The 21,862-nt window shown below is 41.2% G+C and overlaps 1 protein-coding gene and 1 pseudogene across 2 annotated transcripts; one reads left to right on the top strand and one right to left on the bottom strand.

The window, feature by feature from the left end:
- Positions 1 to 8,624: 8,624 nt before the first annotated feature.
- LOC146500215 (uncharacterized) lies at positions 8,625 to 13,150 on the bottom strand. 2 transcript variants are annotated; one of them, XM_085135397.1, is made up of 4 exons: positions 12,741 to 13,150; positions 9,259 to 11,871; positions 9,049 to 9,160; positions 8,625 to 8,732 (listed from the first exon to the last, which is right to left on the bottom strand). In XM_085135397.1, exon 2 carries the CDS (start codon positions 11,731 to 11,733, stop codon positions 9,646 to 9,648), a length of 2,088 nt encoding a protein of 695 aa, XP_084991523.1. In that variant the 5' UTR covers positions 11,734 to 11,871; positions 12,741 to 13,150; the 3' UTR covers positions 8,625 to 8,732; positions 9,049 to 9,160; positions 9,259 to 9,645. The 2 variants fall into 2 exon arrangements, with proteins under 2 accessions (XP_084991523.1, XP_084991522.1); XM_085135396.1 differs by having other exon boundaries at positions 9,259 to 13,150.
- A 3,024-nt stretch (positions 13,151 to 16,174) lies between these two features.
- LOC146500214 (trace amine-associated receptor 13c-like) lies at positions 16,175 to 19,240 on the top strand (annotated as a pseudogene).
- Positions 19,241 to 21,862: the final 2,622 nt, after the last annotated feature.

Raw genomic sequence — 21,862 nt, 5'->3', positions numbered from 1 at the left:
GACAGTAAGAGTGTGCCTAGGATCATAAAATACTGCTCACCCTTGACTGTGTGGCTCCACACATCTCCAACACCATCATTTGCAAACAACAGCACCAGCACCACCTGTATTTTAGATCAGCAGTCTCCAATCCCCGGGCCACAGACTGGTACTGGTCTGCAAGCCGTTTGGTACCGGGCCACGAGAGTTGAGGCTCAGGTGTGAAATTGTTTTCAGGATTTTTATCGTTAACTCCGTTTCCCTGGGCCTTTTCTCGTGTTGTAGTTGTGTGTCTTATTTTGAAAGAAATATTTAGGTGTTACTATAGCGACCAGAGAGCATTAAGAGGCAGAGAGGAGGATGTTATTCTCAATGTTGTTGGCGCATTTCAGGGGGATGCTGCTAAGTTACACAATTACACAGTAAATTTGCGTTTATTATTATATTTAGAAAATACCACACTTTTTGTCTTGGTATTATCATTTTATTTTGTTGTATTTATCCGTGACACCTTAAAGGCTGGTCCGTGGCGCAAAAATGTTGGGGACTGCTGTTTTAGATGCTTACAGAGCACAGGTGAAAGCCCTGACATCATGGTGTCCAGATAACAACCTGCTGCTCAACGTCAGCAAGACAAAGGAGCTCATTGTGGACTATAAGAGACTGCAGGGCAGCAGGAACACTCCTTTTGACATTGAGGAAACAGAAGTGGAGAGAGTCACATGCTGCAGGTTCCTGGGAATTAACATTAATGAGGATTTGAGCTGGTCACATCATATTGATGTGATCACAAAAGCAGTGAGACAGCGGCTCTTCTTTCTGCGGTGGCTGAGGAGGTTTGGCATGGACTAGAGAATACTCACCAACTTCTGTCAATACACCATTGAGCATTTTTTATCTGGCAGCAGTGTTGGGGAGTAATGGAATACATGTACCAACATTGCGTATTTAAAATACAAAATATGAGTAACTGTATTCTGCTACAGTTATCATTTAAAAAGGTGATAATTAGAATATAGTTACTTTGTTGAAATAAATGGATTACACGGCGGTCTATTCCTGTTTTATGTGTTAGGTCATCTTGAAATGACCACGACTATTTTCAGTTGCAGATCATAAAGGATTCAGAAAGTTTATTCATGCAGGTCCATATGACAGAGAATATGCATGTTCTTTTTGTTTTCATATTTTAATTTATATTTTATTGTGTTGTGGTTTGCAGTGTTTTGTGTTGTTTCACTTTAAATTTATTTCAAAGGAAAAAGCTGAAAATTTAAATAGTTAAAAGTTGAAATGTAAATAGTTGTTTTTTTGTATTATGGGATTTATTTATTCCATTTTAAGTGGAGTGAATAAATAAAAGTACATTTATGGTGGCCGCTAGAGACAAAGCACGTACAAACTCCAAAACACGTACAAACTCCGAAGCATGTACAAAACACAAAAGAAGTGCTACAGGATGCTAGCCGCAGTGTTGAGCTTTTGTTACCTAGTGGCTACACAAGCCAGGAAGTACCAACGACCGGATTTGATGTATGGTAGTAACAGGTAAATTAACATTTTTTTTTTTAAATTATTTGAATATATATGAGTGCTTGTATATAAATACACAAACAATACACATATGCTTTCAATTGTGTAATTTAAGTGATCTAGGTAGCTCTGTGAGGGACCAAGCAGCCAAAGCAAAAAGGACACAGGCAAAAAATATCTTCAAAAGGGTTTTCTTTATTTTAACCCTCAAAAGTTCAAAATTAACAAAATTCAAAAACATACTTAGCAGGCCCATAAAAGAGGTCAACTAAATATAACTCCACAAAAAGTAATTTCCAGAAACTTAAACAAAACAGTGTCAGATACAACTTAACTCACAAACTGACCTAATTACAAAGACACATGAGGGTAGCTTTTATAATGATTTGGCCAAACCATTTGAACACAATAGGGGGGAAAACAAAAACACGCTAATATTAACTAAGCACAGAATAGCCTAACTAAACCTAAAACACCCCTGCTCCTGGTAAGCCCATGGTTGGTCCTGCTGAGCAGGCATTTTGTTCACAGAGTCCTCAGCCACGCCTTTTGCCCAGACAGGAAACAGCCACCGCCCAAACCCAGGTAACTCAAAGAAAGAGAAACATAATTAATATAACAAAACATTTTAGAAAAACCACACAATGTTATTATGTGCGCGCCTCACAATATCAGTGCTAGGTTTAACCAAATGATTAATGAATTATATTAATGAAGAAAACTGCAAAGCAAACTAATAAAGTGAAAAATTGACTAATTTACCCCTGTGTGGCTGATGCCATCACAAGCTCTGTTTTGGAAGTTCAGTTAACGTTAGAAATTTTGTATGTGCTTTGTCTCTAAGGGCCACTTTATATATTTATATATAAACATATATAAATAAAACCACTTTTTTTACATTAGTAATTCCTTTTGTACATAATTTTATATTGTTGTTGATAATAAATTAATTAAAGCAACAAAACAACCTGAAGAGCCGGTTGGGAGCCAAAAGAGCCGGCTCTTTTTAGTGAGCCGAGCCGAAAGAGCCAGTTCTCTAAAAAGAGCTGGAAATCCCATCACTAGCGGAAATTCAGCACCTGAACACAGCTAAACAAAACAGGCGCACAAGAGGGACACAAAAAAAAAAAAAAACATGAGCCAGCACCAAAAAGCAACAGCAAAAGAATACACCGGAGCCCAAGAAAACAGAGTCCAAAACAAAAGAGTTCAGGGGGCCGACCGTGCAGAAGGAAACGGCGGCGACTCTGGCGAAGGGGGTCCGGGGGCCGGCCGCGAGGAAGGCCACGGCGGCGACGTGGAAGCAGTTCAGGGGGCTGACCGTGCAGACGGCAACGGTGGCGACTCAGGCGAAGGGAGTCTGGGGGCCGCCCAAGACGGCGATGGCGCCTGGCCAGTGGCCAGGAAAGTGGCCGGTTAGCTGCAGCCCCAGACGAGGCTGGACCAGACGAGGGCGAAGACTCGGAGGCTGCAGCTGGCGTGGATGATGAGGCTGCAGCTGGCGTGGAAGCCGGAGGCGCTGCAGGCGGCGGCGTGGAAGCCGGAGGCGGCGCGGAAGCCGGAGACGGAAGCGCTGCAGGCGGCAGCGTGGAAGCTGGAGACGGAAGCGCTGCAGGCGGCGGCGTGGGAGCCGGAGACGCTGCAGGCTGGACGGGTCCCTCGGACCCTCCAGCGGAGACAGGGGACAAAGGCCGGAGCTCCAGCTGAAGCCATCACTAAGCCAGCAGTCATGGAGGCCACTAGCTGACACAAAGGCGACTGGCAATGCACTGAGCACTGGCTCTGCCCAGGCAACGCTGACATGGTGCAGTTCTCAGGTGGCTGCTTAAACTTCAGGGGTCCAGAATCAGCTGGGGACTGAGACCTAGCCTCCGGGGAAGCCCTGGAGCGGCAAACTGTGCCAATGGCGGCTAAACCATGAAAAGCACCTTGAGTGGAAATAAGACTTTCCTCCTGTAGCGGGGGCACTGGAGCTATGGGTAGCGGGGGCACTGGAGCGTGAACAGAGAGCGACGCCGGAGGCACTGGAGCGTGAACCGAGAGCGACGCCGGAGGTGCTGGAGCGTGAACTGAGAGCAACGCCGGAGGCGCTGGAGCGCGAGCTACGGGTGACGCCGGAGGCGCTGGAGCGCGAGCTACGGGTGACGCCGGAGGTGCTGGAGCGCGAGCTACGAGTGGCGCCGGAGCCTGAGCTACGGGTGACACCGGAGCCTGAGCTAAGGGTGACACCGGAGACTGAGCTACGGGTGACACCGGAGACTGAGCTGAAAGTGACAGCGGAGGCACTGGAGACTGCACTGAAAGTGGCTGCTGGGCCGCTAACTGAGCTGAAGGTGGCTGCTGCTGATCTGCTAATAAGCCGTTGACATTACTATCAGCCACACAAAACATAGTCCCAGAAAAAACAGTTTCACAGTCCAACACAGAAAAAGAGTCCTCACTCACCACAGCCGGCGATTTAGAAGTCCGAACGTCCGGCTGTGGGGTGGTGCGCCGGCGGCGCGATCGCCGTTTCTTCCCCGCAGACGGCTCCGACGGGCCGGGCAAAATCACATCCGGCGGGTCGGGCAGCGAGGTAGTAGTGGCGGAGAGGAGGTGTGGTGTGAGGCGGAGAAAGGCCTGCATGGTCGGGGAAAGTGATTCCAATAGCCATGGCAGGCCGGAAAAGAGCCGTTGTAGCCGATTTTCCGCTGCGTGGCGAAGCTCTTCCGGGGGGTGTTCCAGCCATAGGCTGAGAAGATTCTCCACAGTGAAAATGATGTCGTCCTTTAGCACCTCAGATGGGTTGCAAGCTGCTGGGTCCATAGTGGCTGGTTCGTACTGTCACGGGGTGCCGAGGCAGGCCGTGTGTGGATTAGTAACGGACCCAAGATGCAGACTGCTTAAGTGGAGGGTGAGCTTTATTAACAACAGGTGAAGTACAACAAAAAGGGTGGCGAAAAACAGAACTGTAAAAGACTCTAAACTGGGAAAACTAAAACTAAACACAAAGCCAGAACACGAACAAAGGTACCTAGCAGGGAAAATTATGCAGCCAGAACACACAGGAAAACGGAGGGGAAATGACACAGACGAACCAGCAACGACTAAGACAGAAGACACGACTTAAAAACAGGGAGATTACACACAGCTGGGAGTGATTAACGTGACAAAACTAGGGAGGCAAACTGAAAACACTCACATAAGATGCAGACCTTCACAATAAAACAGGAAACACACACACGCAAAGACACAGACTAGGAAACGCGGACTTAACACAGGAATAGATGGGCAGAACAGAATACACTAAACCGGAGGAACAACAGAACCAAAATCACTAATAGAAAACACAAAACGCTGGGTCAAAAGGACCCAGGATCATGACAACTGGTGTTCCCAGGGAGAGAAGTAGGCTACTCCCCTCAGGCTGCTCCTCAAAGGCAGGACTGACCATCAATGAAGGAAAAACATATTCGCTGTCATCAGCCCATTGATCAGCTAGGACACGGTCTCCAGCAAAGTGTCTCAGGGATGGCGACAGAGATTGCCAAATTTCCTCCATAATTCTCCCCAGCACTCTGGAGGATTTAATGCCTGTGGCACCATCAAGTGCGCCCATTGACATCCTTGTAAGATGACCCAGCTTGATAATGCCAGCCTCCACAAACGTACTCCTTATCGTAGCAGAAGAAAACATAGTGCCAGGAAAAAAGTAATTAAAAAACAGTGGCTCCTTAAACAGCCACATCCCAGGTCTGGGGTCAGGAGTACGTGCGACCTTCAGTGTCTGCCAAGCGTTAACCACAGGGCTGTAAAATGGTACAAGTCCAGACAGATCCACTTGATCCAATTTCAGAAGAAAGAGTTGTTTATCCAATCCAAGCTGTCCCGCTCTCCTAAGAAGCAAGTGAGCAGAAGTCAGCCAGCCATAACCACAGCCATATAGCAGCTTCTGTGCCGTCTGTAGTCTAAAGGTTCTATTACGCCTTGTCCCCCCTCTGCCACAGAAAGATACAGGGCTGCCGCACGAAGCCAATGCTGACCCGACCAGACAAACTTCACCAGAAGCTGCTGCACCTCTTTCCAGAAGATCGGGTGGTGGCACTAAAACAAGTAATATGTGCCATAAAGACAAGGCAACAAGATTATTTGCTGTTAGAACTCTTTCCCTGTAGGACAGATAGGGGAGCAATCAGTTCCATTTAGACAACTTAGTCTCCACCTTTTCCCACACTCCCTCCCAGTTCTGCTTCACAAAGTCATCACTCCCCAAGTAAACCTCAAGAGTTTTAATACCCCTTTGACCCCATCGAAGGTTCCCAGGAAGTTTGGGAATACTCAGCAAATTCCACTGCCCCACCAAACAGGCCTCACTCTTATCCTTATTAACCCTGGCTGAAGAAGCGTTTTCATATAAAACCAGACATTCCTTTAATTCCTGCACATCCCTTTGATCCTAATAAAAACATTAACATCATCAGCATATGCTCACACAACAACAGGAGGGCTCTGAGCCAGATCTGGCAAAGAGAAACCCCTCAACTTGCTCCTCAATCTACAGTCTGCTATAGAGCAGTCCAGAGAAAGGGCAACCATGTCTAATTCCTCTTCGAACTGGCACAGGGCAACTCAACCCTCCTCCCACCTTCACAACACAGCAAGCATCGCTATACAACAGCTTCACCCATGTCAGAAACCCCTGCTCAAACACCAAAGGTCTTCAAGGTGGAAAACAGAAAAGCATGGTCCACACGGTCAAAACCCAGATAGCAAGGAAACATTGAAACAATGTTGAGTCAATATCAGGCGACGTCATTGAATCAACGTTGAAGTGTGACGTTGATCTAACGTCACTCTTGCACCCTTTTTTTACATTGAAACAACGTCAGGTTTTGATGTTGAATCAATGTTAAAACCTGACATTGATTCAACGTTATATTTTCTAATACTGTTGACATTGAAACAATGTCAGATTCTGATATTGATACACTGTTGAGCTATGGTGTTGATTTTCCACCTCTTTCGCACAGTTGCTTTTCATTAAAACAACAGTTAAATCATGACTGGAAATCTACCTTTCTTTATAGGTATTTTAACCAATACTAAACTACTGCATGTTTCCATCAATACTTAAACCACCTAAACACATAATTGTGTTTTATAAAAAAAAAGTCTCAAAATGTATTAATATCCTAAAATAAGAAAGCATTGCATGTGATGTAACAGAGAAAAAAAAATAAACAAAAAAGGTCAATAGGCATGTTTCGTTTGCTAAATACTTTATTAAAACACAATTTCCTATTTACATTTATATGTTTCACAGAGGTTTTTCATTTTTTACTCCGGGATGGGGAGCACCCATCCACCACCCAAACGATCTGGGGCGTATCGCAGCCATTTCTGCACTGCTTGTGCAAAGACAAACTCTGACATAGAGTTTGCCCCTAACTGCTGCGTCAGGCCATCTAGGACAAAAATACACACACACAAACAAAAAAAGTGAATTAGAGCACATGAATAAGTTCTTGTTAACTGTCTTCAGCGGGGAGAAAGTATGTAAACTCCTAGGCTGATAAACAAGAAAGTCACCAGGCGTAAATCTGCAAACTGCCGCGTTTGATTCCCAAAGAGCTATGAGCGGAAAAAGTGATAAGTCTTAGCATAGTGTGCCATGTATCCTTTAAAACAAAATAAACATGGGGTCTTCGGGCTGTACAAACTACAACCCGAGGACTAAACAAGCCAAAGACCAAAGACTCCATCTCCGGATTAACCGGACATGAAAGTCTTGTTATTAAGAAAGACAAAGTAATATAGCAAAAAAAACGGTAAAATGTATCTTTAAATATCACTGTATCTTTAAATGCCCTCTTTTGCTTCGTCTGGTCCTTGTTTTTTTTCCCTGCCCAGTTCAGTAGCGAGGCCAGCTCGTTTGTAATGGCATAAGCCATTACACGGCGGACTCGCACCTCCAGTGTGGTCCCTCCAACCAAGGCAAAGCGTCTCACCTATAGACACATTTTAAGAGATGGAATTAGCGGGTCTCATGTCTTAAATGTGTATGCAAGTGCTTGTGTGTTTAATCAACAGGCCGTTGTTATGTATTTAAATCACATCTGACAGCTATTACACTTTATAGTTACAAAGTGTACATAACCTTTATATACCATTGCCTGATTGGCCTCTTGTGATAGAAGAGCTGCCTCTGCATTATTTAGCTCCTCCATGTTGTGCAAGGGCAAATCCAGAGGCAGTACCCCAGCATCTACCGATTGATTACAGCCGGTATTGCGGATGGCTCTGACCTCCTCCCGGATGGCTCCGACCTCCTCACGGAGTTCGTTAACTGCTCTCGTCAGGTCTGACAGCATAGTTAACATCTTTTGTGAGGTCGCATCTGTTTAAAAAAACAATTCTAGAAAGATTAATGGCTTAAGCAGTGAGAGGCGAAAAACTAATGTATCCATAAGTGATGGTGTAACATTCTGCATTCAAGTATAAGTTGTTCTAACTGCTAAGAGTTTTTGCTAGTTTTTGCCTGTCACATATATTTGATATTTGTATATGTAGCTGCCATCACCAGTGCGTGAATTATGTGTGAATGGGTGGATGACTGAATGTGTAAAGCGCTTTGGGGTCCTTAGGGACTAGTTAAAGTGCTGTACAAATATAGGCCATTTACCATTTATACCATGTAAAATCTGAAATTCCAAGATCTTCGAACTTGCCTTGTAATAGTGGCCTCACAGAGTCTCTGGAATCTACAGAAAAACAAATCACAACAAGATGACATTCGGGAGTATAAACTGGTGTTTTGAAGATAAGAGTACAATGACATTGTGATTCAGCTTTAAAACAATTTTAAAAGCATACCATCTATAGGGAAGGCCTCGACATCAGACTCAGCATGCTGGGGAGATCGCAAAGCTGTGTCGGTTTGCGTGTTGTGCTGGAGTGGCGAAAGGTGCCGGCAGCTGGGTGGGGCATTATGATGCCTGCTGTCAGTGGGCTGGGGGGAAGACTGCAGAGTGGTGAGGGCTGTTTAGAAAAATATATTTTTTTTAAGTATTTAAGAATACAGACAACTTGTCAAAAAAGTTTCCTTGTGTCACACACAGACATGTACAAAGACACTAGACAGTATTTTATTACCTGGTATTTTCACTCGAGGGGCCTGGGGAAACCGTTTTTTTGTCGGCTGCTCATCCTCTGAGTCACTATATGTGTACAGGGGATTTGGTCTAAAGACAAAAAGTTGAAAAAGGTCATAAGTAATTACAAATGTGCTTTTGGAATATTTTTTCCTAAAGTTACAGTTTGATTTATAACAACACACACAGGAAACTGAGATGTGCAAGAAGGTACAGTATACAAGGAATTTTTGAAGTGCACAAGTGTACACGGCTTTGCATTTTTAAAAAGTTTACAAGCTTCCACTTTTTGGACTATATTATGTGGTGATATTGCAGTATGCAAGCACCACAAATATGTATAAAAGACAAGATCATAAATTCTTAGCAATCAAAGATATGTTTGTGAAATAAAAAAAAGTTTTACTTGTGCTTTCTTTTATGAGTGGTATGAGTTTCAGCTTCGGACTGAAGGTCAGACGTATCACAGTGTTCATTTAGATATTTCTGAAAACTGCGTTCTGCTTCGTGAAATGTGTCTGGAAGTACAAACACACATGTATGGCCAGACATAAATTAGGACACGAAAAACTTGTTATTGTTACATTTATACAACATCAATCCAGATGATACCCACCATGGCTTATTAGAAGTCGGACTGGTGTGTAGGTGAGCCATGTTGCACCAGGAGGAACTCTCCTCTTTACTGCGGCGTGGATCCTGAATGTGTCTCGCGGAGGATATGGAGGCCATGACAATTTCTCCCCATTTATCCATGAACTAGGGACTATTTCTGTACCACCAGTGCTGAACTGCACAATGCACCAGTCTTTCATTTTTATCTTTTTTTATTTTATTTGGAGTCCTTTTTTGCCCTGTCTAGGATAAACAGGAAACATATAATTACAATATATTTCATAGTCACTACAAAACTTGATCTATTGACTGAACGAAATTATAAATAGTAGCTTAAAATGTATATAGGCAACAATTACAAGCAAACCCGATAAAACAAACTCTTTTTTTATTGACTATGCATGATTGGCAATGCAATGAAAGCTGTGTTGTCTGGACAAAGAAAATATTTGCCAGTAACATTATTGAGCTTTGTAATGCCAGGTCTGCTGTTCAGCTGCGACACTCTGTAGCATCCAATTCTGGATGACGGTAAGGGGTACTGAAAGTAAGACTCTTTGTGACAAAACTTTTGGAAAATAACAAATGTGTCACCATCTACTTTCACAATGTTGCGGATTAAAGCAATGTCATCGACTACCTGCACACAGTTGTCCCCATCCCCTACAGACAAGATGTACTTTTCTGTCACTACTTTCTTGTACTGCTCTGAATGGTGTATCGGAGCCACAAGTGGACCATCATAATGCTGATGCATTAACTTTTGTGCTTTTCTTGGTGGTGCTGGCTTCACATCCGGTTTTTCAGAAAGTCTTTTTACAATTTGTTGTAAAGGCAAGTGAGGCTTTCGCAAGAGATGTTTAATCTGGCATAAATAATTTTCATAGGGGAAAGCAGCAATGTTATCTAACGGGCCAAAGAGTCTATATTCTTCTGACAGGTGTGTCAGCTGGTGTACATTGTATGTGATTTCATCCCTACCATACAATTCGCCGAAGTGAGAAACAAATGACACCAGGAATTCATTGGCACAATTGACCATTTCATTAGACATAGAGGGGGATAACAGCAGATGCATTGCTACAGAAAACAACATAAAGTTATCATAGAACTCAACTGGAATGCTATTCCTAAGCACTACGGGCCCTGTGTACAACATAAAATTTCGCAACTCTGTTGCTTTCCATCTATCAATTTCAGACAATTCCCTTGGCTTGCGATTAAACTCATTTGGTGTATAAGGTCGCAGAGCTTTCAACTTTTCTGAAATTTCACCTACTGTTCGACTGGACAGCCTTGTTGTAAGTACTTTGCCCTTTATCCACAAGTATATGAGTTTTCTTGTGACTCCAAGACAACATAGATGCATATAATCCAAGGGAAACATCGTTATCATCTTAACCATACCAGCTAAAGGAGACAATGTTTGATTCAAGTGGTGGTCTTCATCAATCATCAACTGAAAATCTGCATCCGTTCTAAGCTTTGCATTAACTTCTGGGTACGTCATTTTGTTCTTCCATTCACCTACTTGAACACATTTATCACAACCAGAATAACCATTATGAGCCTTTATGTTTTTAATGAAAGCTCTTGCAGGTGCATCACACACAAATGAACATACTTTAACTGTTATCTGGCAGCTATTGTAAATAATGCCATACTTCAAAATGTGCCTGAGGTCCTTCACAAATGGGTCCAAGAACTGAACTACACTTTTTGGCTTACCAGGACCACAGTAGAGACCAACAAGGAATGGTGATTTTGTGTAGTCAACATTTGCAATTGCAAGAATTGGCCAGAACTGAAGTTTACTGCTTTTGAAAAGGGGTAAACCATCTATATTAAACTGCAATTTTAAGTCGTTCAACTTGGCAGGCAAGATCAAGGATTTTAGTCGAGAGACCAACCCTTTAGCCAAACCAAAATGATGGTATTCCCCACCATCCGTTTTTATTGTGTTTATTTGACCTTGCGTTCTGAGAACTGTCCTGGCATCTTTTGGTAGGTCTGGGTGAAACACACGCAAAATTCCCAAGAGTGCTGTTACTGCCACCAACGAGACTGAAAATGTAGAAGCCCAGTATCTTAAACTTGTTATTAAGAATTCAGTATTTGGCGCTTCGGCATCAGCTTCGGCATCACTATTATCAGAATCAAACGGTGGTGCATGGCAACCAAAGTTGTCAAAACTAAAGTCACAGTCATTATCCGTGTCGGGTGATACATAGGTCTCACATACTTCTGAAATCTGCTCATAACAGCGACTGGTAAATACTTGACTGTCTATACCTGGGTGACAACAGTGGGACACACCAGACTCTTCTGCAACCTGCGGTCGCTTAACTTCAACTTGTGCATTGCTGTTTTGGTTATGTTTTTCAGCAACCATCTCTTTAAAGTGCCTGAGTATATCGGACTCTGCTGCCTCAACCATTTTCTGTAATTTGCGCCTCCTTGACCAGCGTGATGTCATTGTCAGTGTATATCAGATTAAACAAATAGTGCTATATTAGGAAATAGTCAAATAAGCAAATTGTTCAACACTAGGAATTTATTTAAGGACGTGAGTTTCTTACTTATCGATGGGTGGATGGTAGTTACCAAATCAGATCTGTAAAAAAGAGGAAAAATAGGGAACAATGTCAATAAAGAGGGAAAACTAGATACAAAGACGGCTCATAGAAGCTGAACCGAGTCCTATGTGTGAAGGGACAGTAACTGCATGTGTATATGTAAGCATTTAAACACTGAAGATAATAAAATTAACAGTATTTTGTCTAAGTCTGCCATTGTATGAATTCATGGCACCGAGACAAAAACTTGGCGCACAGTGTGGCGTCAAAATAGGCGCACACCTTTGACGCTGCGTTTTCTCCGTTTTCCTCGTCCACACGTAAATGCTAAAATGTAAAGTTAGGTGAGCTTGCCGCGTAAAGTTAGGTGAGCGTGCAGTGTAAAGTTCGGTGAGCGTGCAGCGTAAAGTTAGGTGGGCGTGCAACGTAAAGTTAGGTGGGCGTGCAACGTAAAGTTTGAATTGAGTGCGAATCGAAGCGGGTGCTCTCCAATCATTAAAAGTAACAAAGTCATTGAACACATTTATACAGTTACCTTTACGTTTATCAATCATATATCACAGATTTACAATTTTTTGTAGTACTATGCTAAAAAGCAACTACAGAGCGAAAGTCTGGGTCAAGCGAAGCGACGGCAAGAACAAAGGAACCCTCGAAGCGTTAAAGCTAGCTGGCTAGCTTTGTAAGGGAATATAACGGAAAAGTATGAAACGAAAATGTTTTCTTTGTTGATAGACTTTGTTTGCTGTGCAATTTATTTGTTGCCGGATTGTAAGATGAAAGTAGACACAATTTCGGGCTCCCATATTTTGTCCGAAACTTTACATTAACAAGTTTGTTTGTTTTTTACTGTTATTCAAATGCAACTGTGGAAATAACGAATAGAACAAAAGTCATTCATTCTTACCTTATACTAATCGTGGTGCAGGCCAGTGCAGTGCATGAACTGATGCCTTCTCCGGTCCGCTGAGAGTAATGTCCCGCTCTACTGTACAAGACAATGGTTACCTGGAGGGATGTACCACTGTGAGAGGGGGTGCTTTGGAATAGTCCAAGTGGTAGCAGCTTAAATTTCCTGCTCAACCATAAATCTATGGTTTTTCAACGTGATTGTTGTCACCTTGTCAACTATAAATAGATCAACAATCAACGATGACAGAACAACAGTGAATCAATGTTATTTCAATGTCAGTGTCAGGTTTCATCAGTATTTCAATGTTGTTTCAACATTGGTTTTGTGTTGACATTTCAATCCTGACGATTCTGATGGTTCAGATGGAAAATCAACATCTGTTCAATGTCTCCTTGCTAACTGGGAAGCCTTTTCCTGATCAATAGATATGATGCCAACTTTAGCATTGTACACATTACAAATATCAAATTCATCTCTCATTAAAAATAAGTTATCAATCATAGACCTATCTGGAATACAGTGAGATTGATCTATACCAATCAACAGTTCAATGACCATTTTTAGTCTGTTTGATAAAACCTTTGAAAGAATCTTATAGTCTGTACATAAAAGGGCCACTGGTCTCCAATTTTTAAGAAGGGTTAAAGCCCCGTTTTTTGGTATGAGAGAAATAACTGCACGCGTGCAGGAAGCTGGAAGTATCCCTTCTGTAAAACATTCCTTAAACACGTCCAATAGGTCCCGACCTAGAAGACTCCAGAAGTGCTTAAAAAAGTCTGATGGTAAACCATCTATTCCTGGAGCTTTGCCTGAAGCCATCTGAGACACCGCCGCAGACAGCTCATCCAAAGTTATATCCCCGTTTAAGATGTCCCGATCCCCTGGACTCAGCTGAGGAAGCCCCTGCAGAAGTTCTGAAGCAGAGTCCACATCACAGCTATCTGCTAAACAAGTTAGTGTAAAAGTCCACCGTATGTCTTCTCATCTCAGCTGGATCTGTGCTCACCTTTCCATCCGAAAGCCAAAGACACACCATTTGCATTCTCTGGACCACAGATTTCCCCAAATTAAAAAAAAAATGTGGTTGGAGCATCCCTGTCCTGGAGTCTGGTGAAGCGTGTTTGAACAAAAGCTCCTAGCTCTCTCATATAGAAAGTGATTAAGCTCGTCTTTTAGAATTTAAATAGTAATTATTCTCCTGATCTAACTGCGAACCAGAGATATTCTCCATATGTGTTATGTCTTTTTCTAGCTCCTGGACAGTTCTCATGATATTGGCTGTCAAATTAAAACCATATTGCTGACAAAACACCCAAATTTGGGCCTTTCCTACCTCCCACCATTGAGTAAGGGAATTAAAATCATCCTTCCTTGATCTCCAGTAATCCCAAAAAAAACCCTAACATTTTCACAGAAAATCCAATCTTGCAATAATTTTACACTAAACCAGCAAAAATGTTTGGATTTACTGGTGGTAGATAGAAACAGCTCCATTAAAACTAAGTGATGATCTGTAAAAACAACAGGAAAACACTGACAGTTAACAATTCGAGCAGTAAACAAAACAGACACATAAAACCTGTCTAATCTAGCTGCACTAACTCTGCCATCAGTTACCTTCACCCAGGTATACTGCCTGGCTGAAGGATGCTTCATCCTCCACGCATCACCTAAGTTCATTTTCCGTAGGACATCTGATAAAGCAGAAGATGACTGAAGATGCAGCTCTGCCCCAGTCCTATCCAAAGTAAAGTCAAGACAACAATTCCAGTCCCCACCCAACACAACACAGTCCCCTTGAGCAGCACCACTTAATTTTCCTTTTAATGTTTTAAACAAAATCTCACACTCAGACCCTACGGTTGGTGCATAGACATTAACAGAAGTAAAAATAAAACCTTCTATTTCAGCTTTCAACATAAGGACTTTACCATCTCCTTGTTGAAAGTAATATTTGCATTTAGAGAAGGCGAAAATATTATGTGCAAAAACTTGTCCCATGGCTAAGAAACTGCTGCCCTCCCCACCACAGACACCATCCCTGTCAAACTGAAAAACAAACTACACAATCACAAACAGCTATGAAACTACCATACAATAAACACAGTGAGAAAACTGAAAAAAAGCATTTAATGAAAAACTCACACTCTCACTCAGACCCACCAAACTCACCACCATCAAACTCCCAGCATGCCGTGTGTGTGTGAGAGAGAGAGAGAGAAAGAAAGCGAGCAGACAAACGAGATAAATCAGCTGTGTGCGGAAAAGTTCAGGTTGCTGCAGGAGCTGCAAATGTCTAATGATGGAGATGCAGAAAGGGGCCGAGCTTTGTTTTCCACAACTCATCAACAGCTCCTGCAGGAAGCCGACACTTCACTGGTCCAAAGCTGTGCTGCTGAACATTGTGCTATCCTGCATCTCTCTGATCACTGCTGCTCTAAACCTCCTGGTCATCATCTCAGTCTCCCACTTCAAGCAGAGACCAACTTTTGAATTGAAATTACACTTGAGATACAATTTAGGTTTAGATATATGAAAAGTGAGATTTGCATTATTGGAATTAGCAATGAATAAATTAAGTGAAATAGAAATATATCTTTGGTTTAACCATAACTGCTAAGTTGTTAAGCTTCATTTTGTCTTAATAAAGAAGCAATTTCACTAAATACGTTTTGACATGATTAAGACATGACATGATCTCAACTATCTCGTTGTTATCATCTCAGTCTCCCTTCAGGCAGAGAACAACTTCTTAGCTGACACTACTGTTGAAGCTTTTGACATTTTAATCCTATGATTTATTTCATTTGATTTAATAGTGAATGAACGGGCACATTCTTGATTTTAACCATGATTGTAAAGTTCTATTTTCCTAGATTGAATCATGGACATATTAATGGAAATGATTAATATTATATATATTATTTTGTGTCTCCCTCCAGGCAGCTTCGCACACCCACTAACATCCTTCTCCTCTCTCTGGCTGTCTCAGATGTTTTTGTGGGTCTCTGTTACTGCCATTAGAAATATTCAGAAGTACAACCTGCTGGGTACTTGGTGATCTTATGTGTTCACTTTATATTTATATGACCAGCAACATTACCTGTGCTTCAATAGGGAACATAGTTCTCATCTCAGTTGACCGTTATGTGGTTATTTGTGACCCTCTGCATTACCCCACCAGAATGACTGTGGCGAGAGTCAAATTTAGTGTTTGTCTGTGTTGGTTTTATGCTGTTTTCTACTGCAGTCTCTACATGAAGGATATTCTAGTTGAACCAGGCAGGTATAATTCCTGCTATGGAGAGTGTGTGTTTGTCATTAATGATATTGCAGGGATTTTTGACCTAGTTTTCTCTTTTTTTGCTCCAGTTATTATCACCACAGTTGTTTATATTTGAGTGTTAGTGGTGGCTGTGTCTCAGGCTCGAGCCATGCGGTCTCATGTCACTGAATCAAGCAAACAAATCGGAGCTGAAAGCAGCCAGGACTCTTGGGATTCTTGTAGTTGTGTTTCTCTCCTCTCTTTGAACTCTTGCAGAGTCTCCTGCACCATTTTCCAGACATACTGCTTGTTTTCATAAACCTCTGTGCAGTTTTTTCCTGAGTAAATAACAGCCAGAGGTCTCCTCACTTCTCTGTTGTTTATGGACTGTTGCGAAACAAAGAGGGGATGCAACACATAGTAAACATTGCCCTTTCCCAGAGACATGTTGCTGCCATCATATTGAAACTGATCAATGTTCCCCCCCACACACTATTAGATACTTAAGTGGAGAAACCTCATGAACACAAGCATGCTCCCACTCACAGATTGGCACACAGATACAGACTCACAATATCTTGGTCGACCGCTGTCTCTAAACGTGTCATGTATCATTAATACTCTGTCCTGCTCAGTAACATTTAATATTTATTATTTAGTGGTACTTGTGCATATGTTGGTTGTTGCTATGGTTTGCCTGCTGTGTTGTTTCTTTTTAACAGGCGTTGAAGCAGATGTTCAGTGTGTTTTCAATAATTCTGATTGCTGCACTGCGAGACAGGGCAAGCAAAAAAAGTTCCATGTCCTCTTTTTAAACATTTGGTGTATTTTCTATGTTATTTTGGGAATACAAATTGTATTTATGAGGTTTACAAATTATTGCAGTTTGTGTTTTCTTTTTAATGTTTTTGGCATTTAGCCACACAAATAGCCTGGTGTGGAGTCAAATCCAGGCCTTGGCAGTAGGTTTTTGTCATACGGGCTGCCTGCTCAATCAATCAACAATGTCAGCACCCTGCATTCTCTGTTTTTTTTTTCTTTTTTTTACATTTTACAGAGAGCCACATTTTTTTCCTTTATATTTTTTAAAGTAAGGGTGCACATTTTCAAGATTCAATCAAATAGAAGTGCCTGTAATTTAACATTTATTGTTCATGTCATGTCCCACAAGCGTAATCACAGACAACATTTGATTCTGTGACTGCTGATTATAACTACGTTGACAGAAAAGCTAAAAACTGTATAAAAGTCTGTATTGTCACTGCAGTTACAGAATGACTGAAATCTCAGTGCTAGGAGGTTTTGTATATATGTCATAACATCATCATATGAAACTGTATGATGTCAGTTTTGTTGGAACAACACTAACTTAGGTATCTTGATTATAAATGAAACTAACATAAGCATCAATTACACAGTAAGAACAGATTAATTGTGCCATAAGTCAAGGATTGTATTGATTGCCTGTGTGTATTCAGCTTATCTGGATTAGGTGCTGCATAAAATATTCATCTTAACTCTTACATACTGATTGTAAAAGGAGAACAGAGACAATTGGATGGCTGATTTGTAGATTTTTAGTCCCAAGTTTGTAGTTTTGGCCATTAAAATGTAAATCTTTTGGTTTTAATTGTGATAGATATGTTTGGATGGGAGACGGAGAAATCAAAAGCGAAAAGTACAAGAGGTTGTGTGCACAAAAAGAGGGAGGATATCATTCTCCAGGGAGCACAACAGTAGATGGGAGGTACAGTAGAAGGAGATAAATTTGTTGTATGACAGAAAGTTCTGATTAGACAGCTGCAGGAACCTGATGATGGAGATCCAGATGCATCCAGAGGCAGAGCTCTGTTTTCCAGAGCTACTGAACAGTTCCTGCAGGAAGCCGACACTTCACTGGTCCAAAACGGTGCTCCTGAACGTTGGGCTTTCGTCCATCTCTCTGATCACTGCTGCTCTTAATCTGTTCATCATCATCTCAGTCTCCCACTTCAGGCAGAGATTAACTTCTCAGATGAAACTAAAGTTCAACTTTTAGAAAATCAAGTTTAGTAATTAGTTAGTAAATTAGTTAAGTAATTAATGAATTATGTCAAGATGAATGTCCTGTGTGTACTTCATCATGACTGTTTTAGTTGCTTAATTGCACCATGCCTCTAATGGAACATCTTCATTGAAGATATTTTGACATGACTAATGTGTAATTTGTGATTTTCTGTCTCCCTGCAGGCAGCTCCACACTCCCAGTAACATCATCATCCTCTCTCTGGCTGTCTCTGACTTTTTTGTCTGTTTTTTGTTGATGCCGGTAGAAATCTTCAAAAACACAGCCTGCTGGGTATTTGGTGATCTCATGTGTTCACTTTATACTTATCTGAGCTGCATTCTTATCAATGCTTCGTTTGAAATGATTATTCTCGTATCAGTTGACCGCTATGTGGCTATTTGTGACCCTCTGCATTACCCCACCAGAATCACTGTGCCGAGAGTCAAACTCAGTGTTTTTCTGTGTTGGCTTTATGCTATTTTGTACAACATCATCTATACAAAGCATGCCCTGATAAACCCAGGCAGGTATGGTTCCTGCTATGGAGAGTGTGTTTTTGTTGTTGATGATATTATTGGAATTGTTGACTTTGTTGTATCTCTTATAGTTCCAGTTACGATCATCGGAGTTCTGTATATGAGAGTGTTTGTGGTGGTTGTGTCTCAGGCTCGTGCCATGCGCTCTCATGTTACAGCTGTTACACTTCAGCGTCCACTGAATCAAGCAAACAAATCTGAGCTGAAAGCAGCCAGGAACCTTGGGATTCTTGTAGTTGTGTTTCTGGCGTGCTACTGTCCATTTTACTGCTACTTTTTTCTTGCAGGCAATGAAGTTAATGCTTCTTCTGCATCTTCTATCCTCATTGTTTATTATTTTAACTCTTGCCTAAACCCATTAATGTATGCACTGTTTTACCCCTGGTTTAGAAATGCTGTTAAACTTATCATCACTCTGCAGATATTAAAGGCTAACAGCAGTGAGATCAACATACTACAGAGATAATGCGGAGTGACTTGACTAACATCTGCTATATAAAGATTTCAAATCCAGTAAATGAATGTGTCCATAGTCTGGAAATATAAAACTGCTGTCTTCTATGTATTGAAATGTGTATGAATTCACTACAATAAAATTTGTTTAAATGTTAACATTTAAGTTAACTTGAACATGAAGAGCATTCAGCTTAAGCCACTTTCTATTTTATAACTAATAATGGCATTGACTTTGGCTGTGTTTCTTAAACACATTGATTTATAGCTGTGTTGTTTTTCTAGCTCTGATACAATTGTATCATATGCTTAATACCAAAAAAATCAATGTTTCTCAAAAATCTAAATTTAGCTAACTATTTCCACACTTGTGAATATAGCTAGTATATTAATTAGCATCTCAGTAAATGTTACCTTTTAAATATATCATAACAGTTTTGAGGAAAAAGAAGACAATCATTCTAAAAATCCATCAATAGAAGAGAAGCAGGTATGTAGGTTGTTTAAGTAGGTTGTGTTATCTAGTTAATAAAAATGTGTAGTTTTTTCTAGCTTTAACTGCTGTTTTTAATGAACTTTCAAGACAATGAAGTTGACAAATATGTAAACTTCCTTGAGAAAAAGTAAAAAAGTAAAGAATTTCCATGAAGGAGCCGTTACTAAAATATAGTTAAAAGTAGAAACTGATAGCCCACCATTAAACATGCCCTGCAAAGTTTGCCCCCCCCCCCCATTTAGCTCAGCTGAGCTAATGTGGCTAACTAGCCTTACAGTTGTGCTGTTTTTTTGATGCATTAGCATCAAGGTGATCCAGGTGATTGTTATATATATTTTTTGTCTGCTTATTTTGTTGTCTTTTGTTTTTTGCCCTTTATCCCCGTCCCTCTTCCCCACTGTTTTTCTTTCCCTCTTTCTTTCTCCCCTTACTTTTCCCCAGTCAAGTCTGTCCCGTATTTAGCAGGTTAAAATAAAATACACAATAAAAAGCAAATCAAATAGACCAATACGGCAATGCTGGGTTGGTTGATTTGGTAAAGTAAATCCGTTGGGCATCTTTCTTTGCCTTTAGACAATAATTCTGATGGTAAATGGTAAATGGCCTGTATTTGTATAGCACTTTACTAGTCCCTAAGGACCCCAAAGCGCTTTACACACACAGTCACACACTGGTGATGGCAAGCTACATTGTAGCCACAGCCACCCTGGGGCGCACTGACAGAGGCGAGGCTGCCGGACACTGGCGCCACCAGGCCCTCTGACCACCACCACTAGGCAACGGGTGAAGTGTCTTGCCCAAGGACACAACGACTGAGACTGTCCAAGCTGGGGCTCAAACCGGCAACCTTCCGATTACAAGGCTTTATCCCCGTCCCTCTTCCCCGCTGTTTTTTTCCCTTTCTTTCTCCCCGTTCTTTTCCCCAGTCAAGTCTGTCCCATATCTAGCAAATGAAAATAAAATAAAATAAACAATAAAAGGTGAATCAAATAGACCATTACGGCAAGGCTGGGATGGTCAATTTGTTAAAGTAAATCCATTGGGCATCTTTCTTTGCCTTTAGACAATAATTCTGATGGCAAAAGAGCCAAACGGGACAGGTAAAAAAAAAAGGGGGTTCATCAGTAGGAAGGGATGCAGAAGCGAAACCATGGGTGTGGCCTGTACAACAGTTGGTCCAGTTTCAATTTCTTTAACACTATGACTTTGTGTTAAATGATTATGCCTCTTCCTGTTAACCATCATTTGACACATTGTTGTTATTATGACCAGAAGATCTCTTTTTTTTTTTATCCATGTCCACTTTCTTTGAACCCCAAGCCTTTCTTACTCCCTCTTCCCATGCTGCACGTGCCTCATCATAATTCTCTTTTGCTTTTTGATGCAGGGCTTGTATTGTGTCATTAGTTGGGAGTGGTCCTCCTGGATGTGTAGTGAGAAATCCTTTTTCCCACGTCATCCAGACATCAGCCAAGCATTTTTCCGATTTTGCCCTTTTTTTCTTCTCCGTTTCTCTTTCCAACATTTGGCATTTACAAAGTCCTTGAGCTGTCTCATATTGCTGGGAGCTGCTAGTTCTTCTTCACTGAATGTTGCAGGGGTGGTAGTAGCCATTGTAATTTTTCTTTTATATTTCACTCTTCCTATATAATTATACCTTAATTATTTTGTTGCTTGTGTATTCATTTACTGTTTTTAATTTGTTATTACTTATTTCAACATCATCTGTTATTTTATTATTCTTCCAATTATTTTCAATTTCTTTCTTTCATTGCTTAATCTTTTTTTGAATTGTCAGTATTTCTTTATGCTTTATCACTATTCTTTGTTGATCAATCAATTATTTTTTTTTAATCCTATCCTCAATTTTTTTTCTTAAATTTTTCCTCAGTGAATTTATTTATTCAAATTTTATTTGTCACACACACAACCATACACAGTATGACATGAGGTGAAATAGTAGCTGTAACTGTGCAATACAATGCCCAACCATTAAATAACAGTGGTTTTACAGTATTTACAATTTACAGGTTATACAAAATTTACAGATTTAACTTTAAAAAATGTGCAAATAGCAGAAAGAGATTATAAATTATGGGAAGTGTTCATGAAGAAAAATCAGAGTGCGTGTGGTGATGTGATGTGTGCGAGAGTCCAGTCTTATAGTGATGTGTGTGGGAGAGTCCAGTCCTACACCTGGTTCAGGGCCCGAATAGCCTGGGGGAAGAAGCTCCTCCTCATTCTCTCTGTTTTGGCCTTAAGGGAGCGGAAGCGCTTCCCAGACTTCAACAGTGAGAAGAGTCCATTGTTGGGATGGGA

The sequence above is a fragment of the Neolamprologus multifasciatus genome, chromosome 16 (genome assembly GCF_963576455.1).
Source record: "Neolamprologus multifasciatus chromosome 16, fNeoMul1.2, whole genome shotgun sequence".
Lineage (NCBI taxonomy): Eukaryota > Metazoa > Chordata > Actinopteri > Cichliformes > Cichlidae > Neolamprologus > Neolamprologus multifasciatus.
This window is presented reverse-complemented; position numbering and strand designations above follow the sequence as displayed.

Coding starts and splice junctions, on each gene's coding strand:
- LOC146500215 (XM_085135396.1), bottom strand. CDS start 11,733: ATGACATCACGCTGGTCAAGGAGGCGCAAATTACAGAAAATGGTTGAG.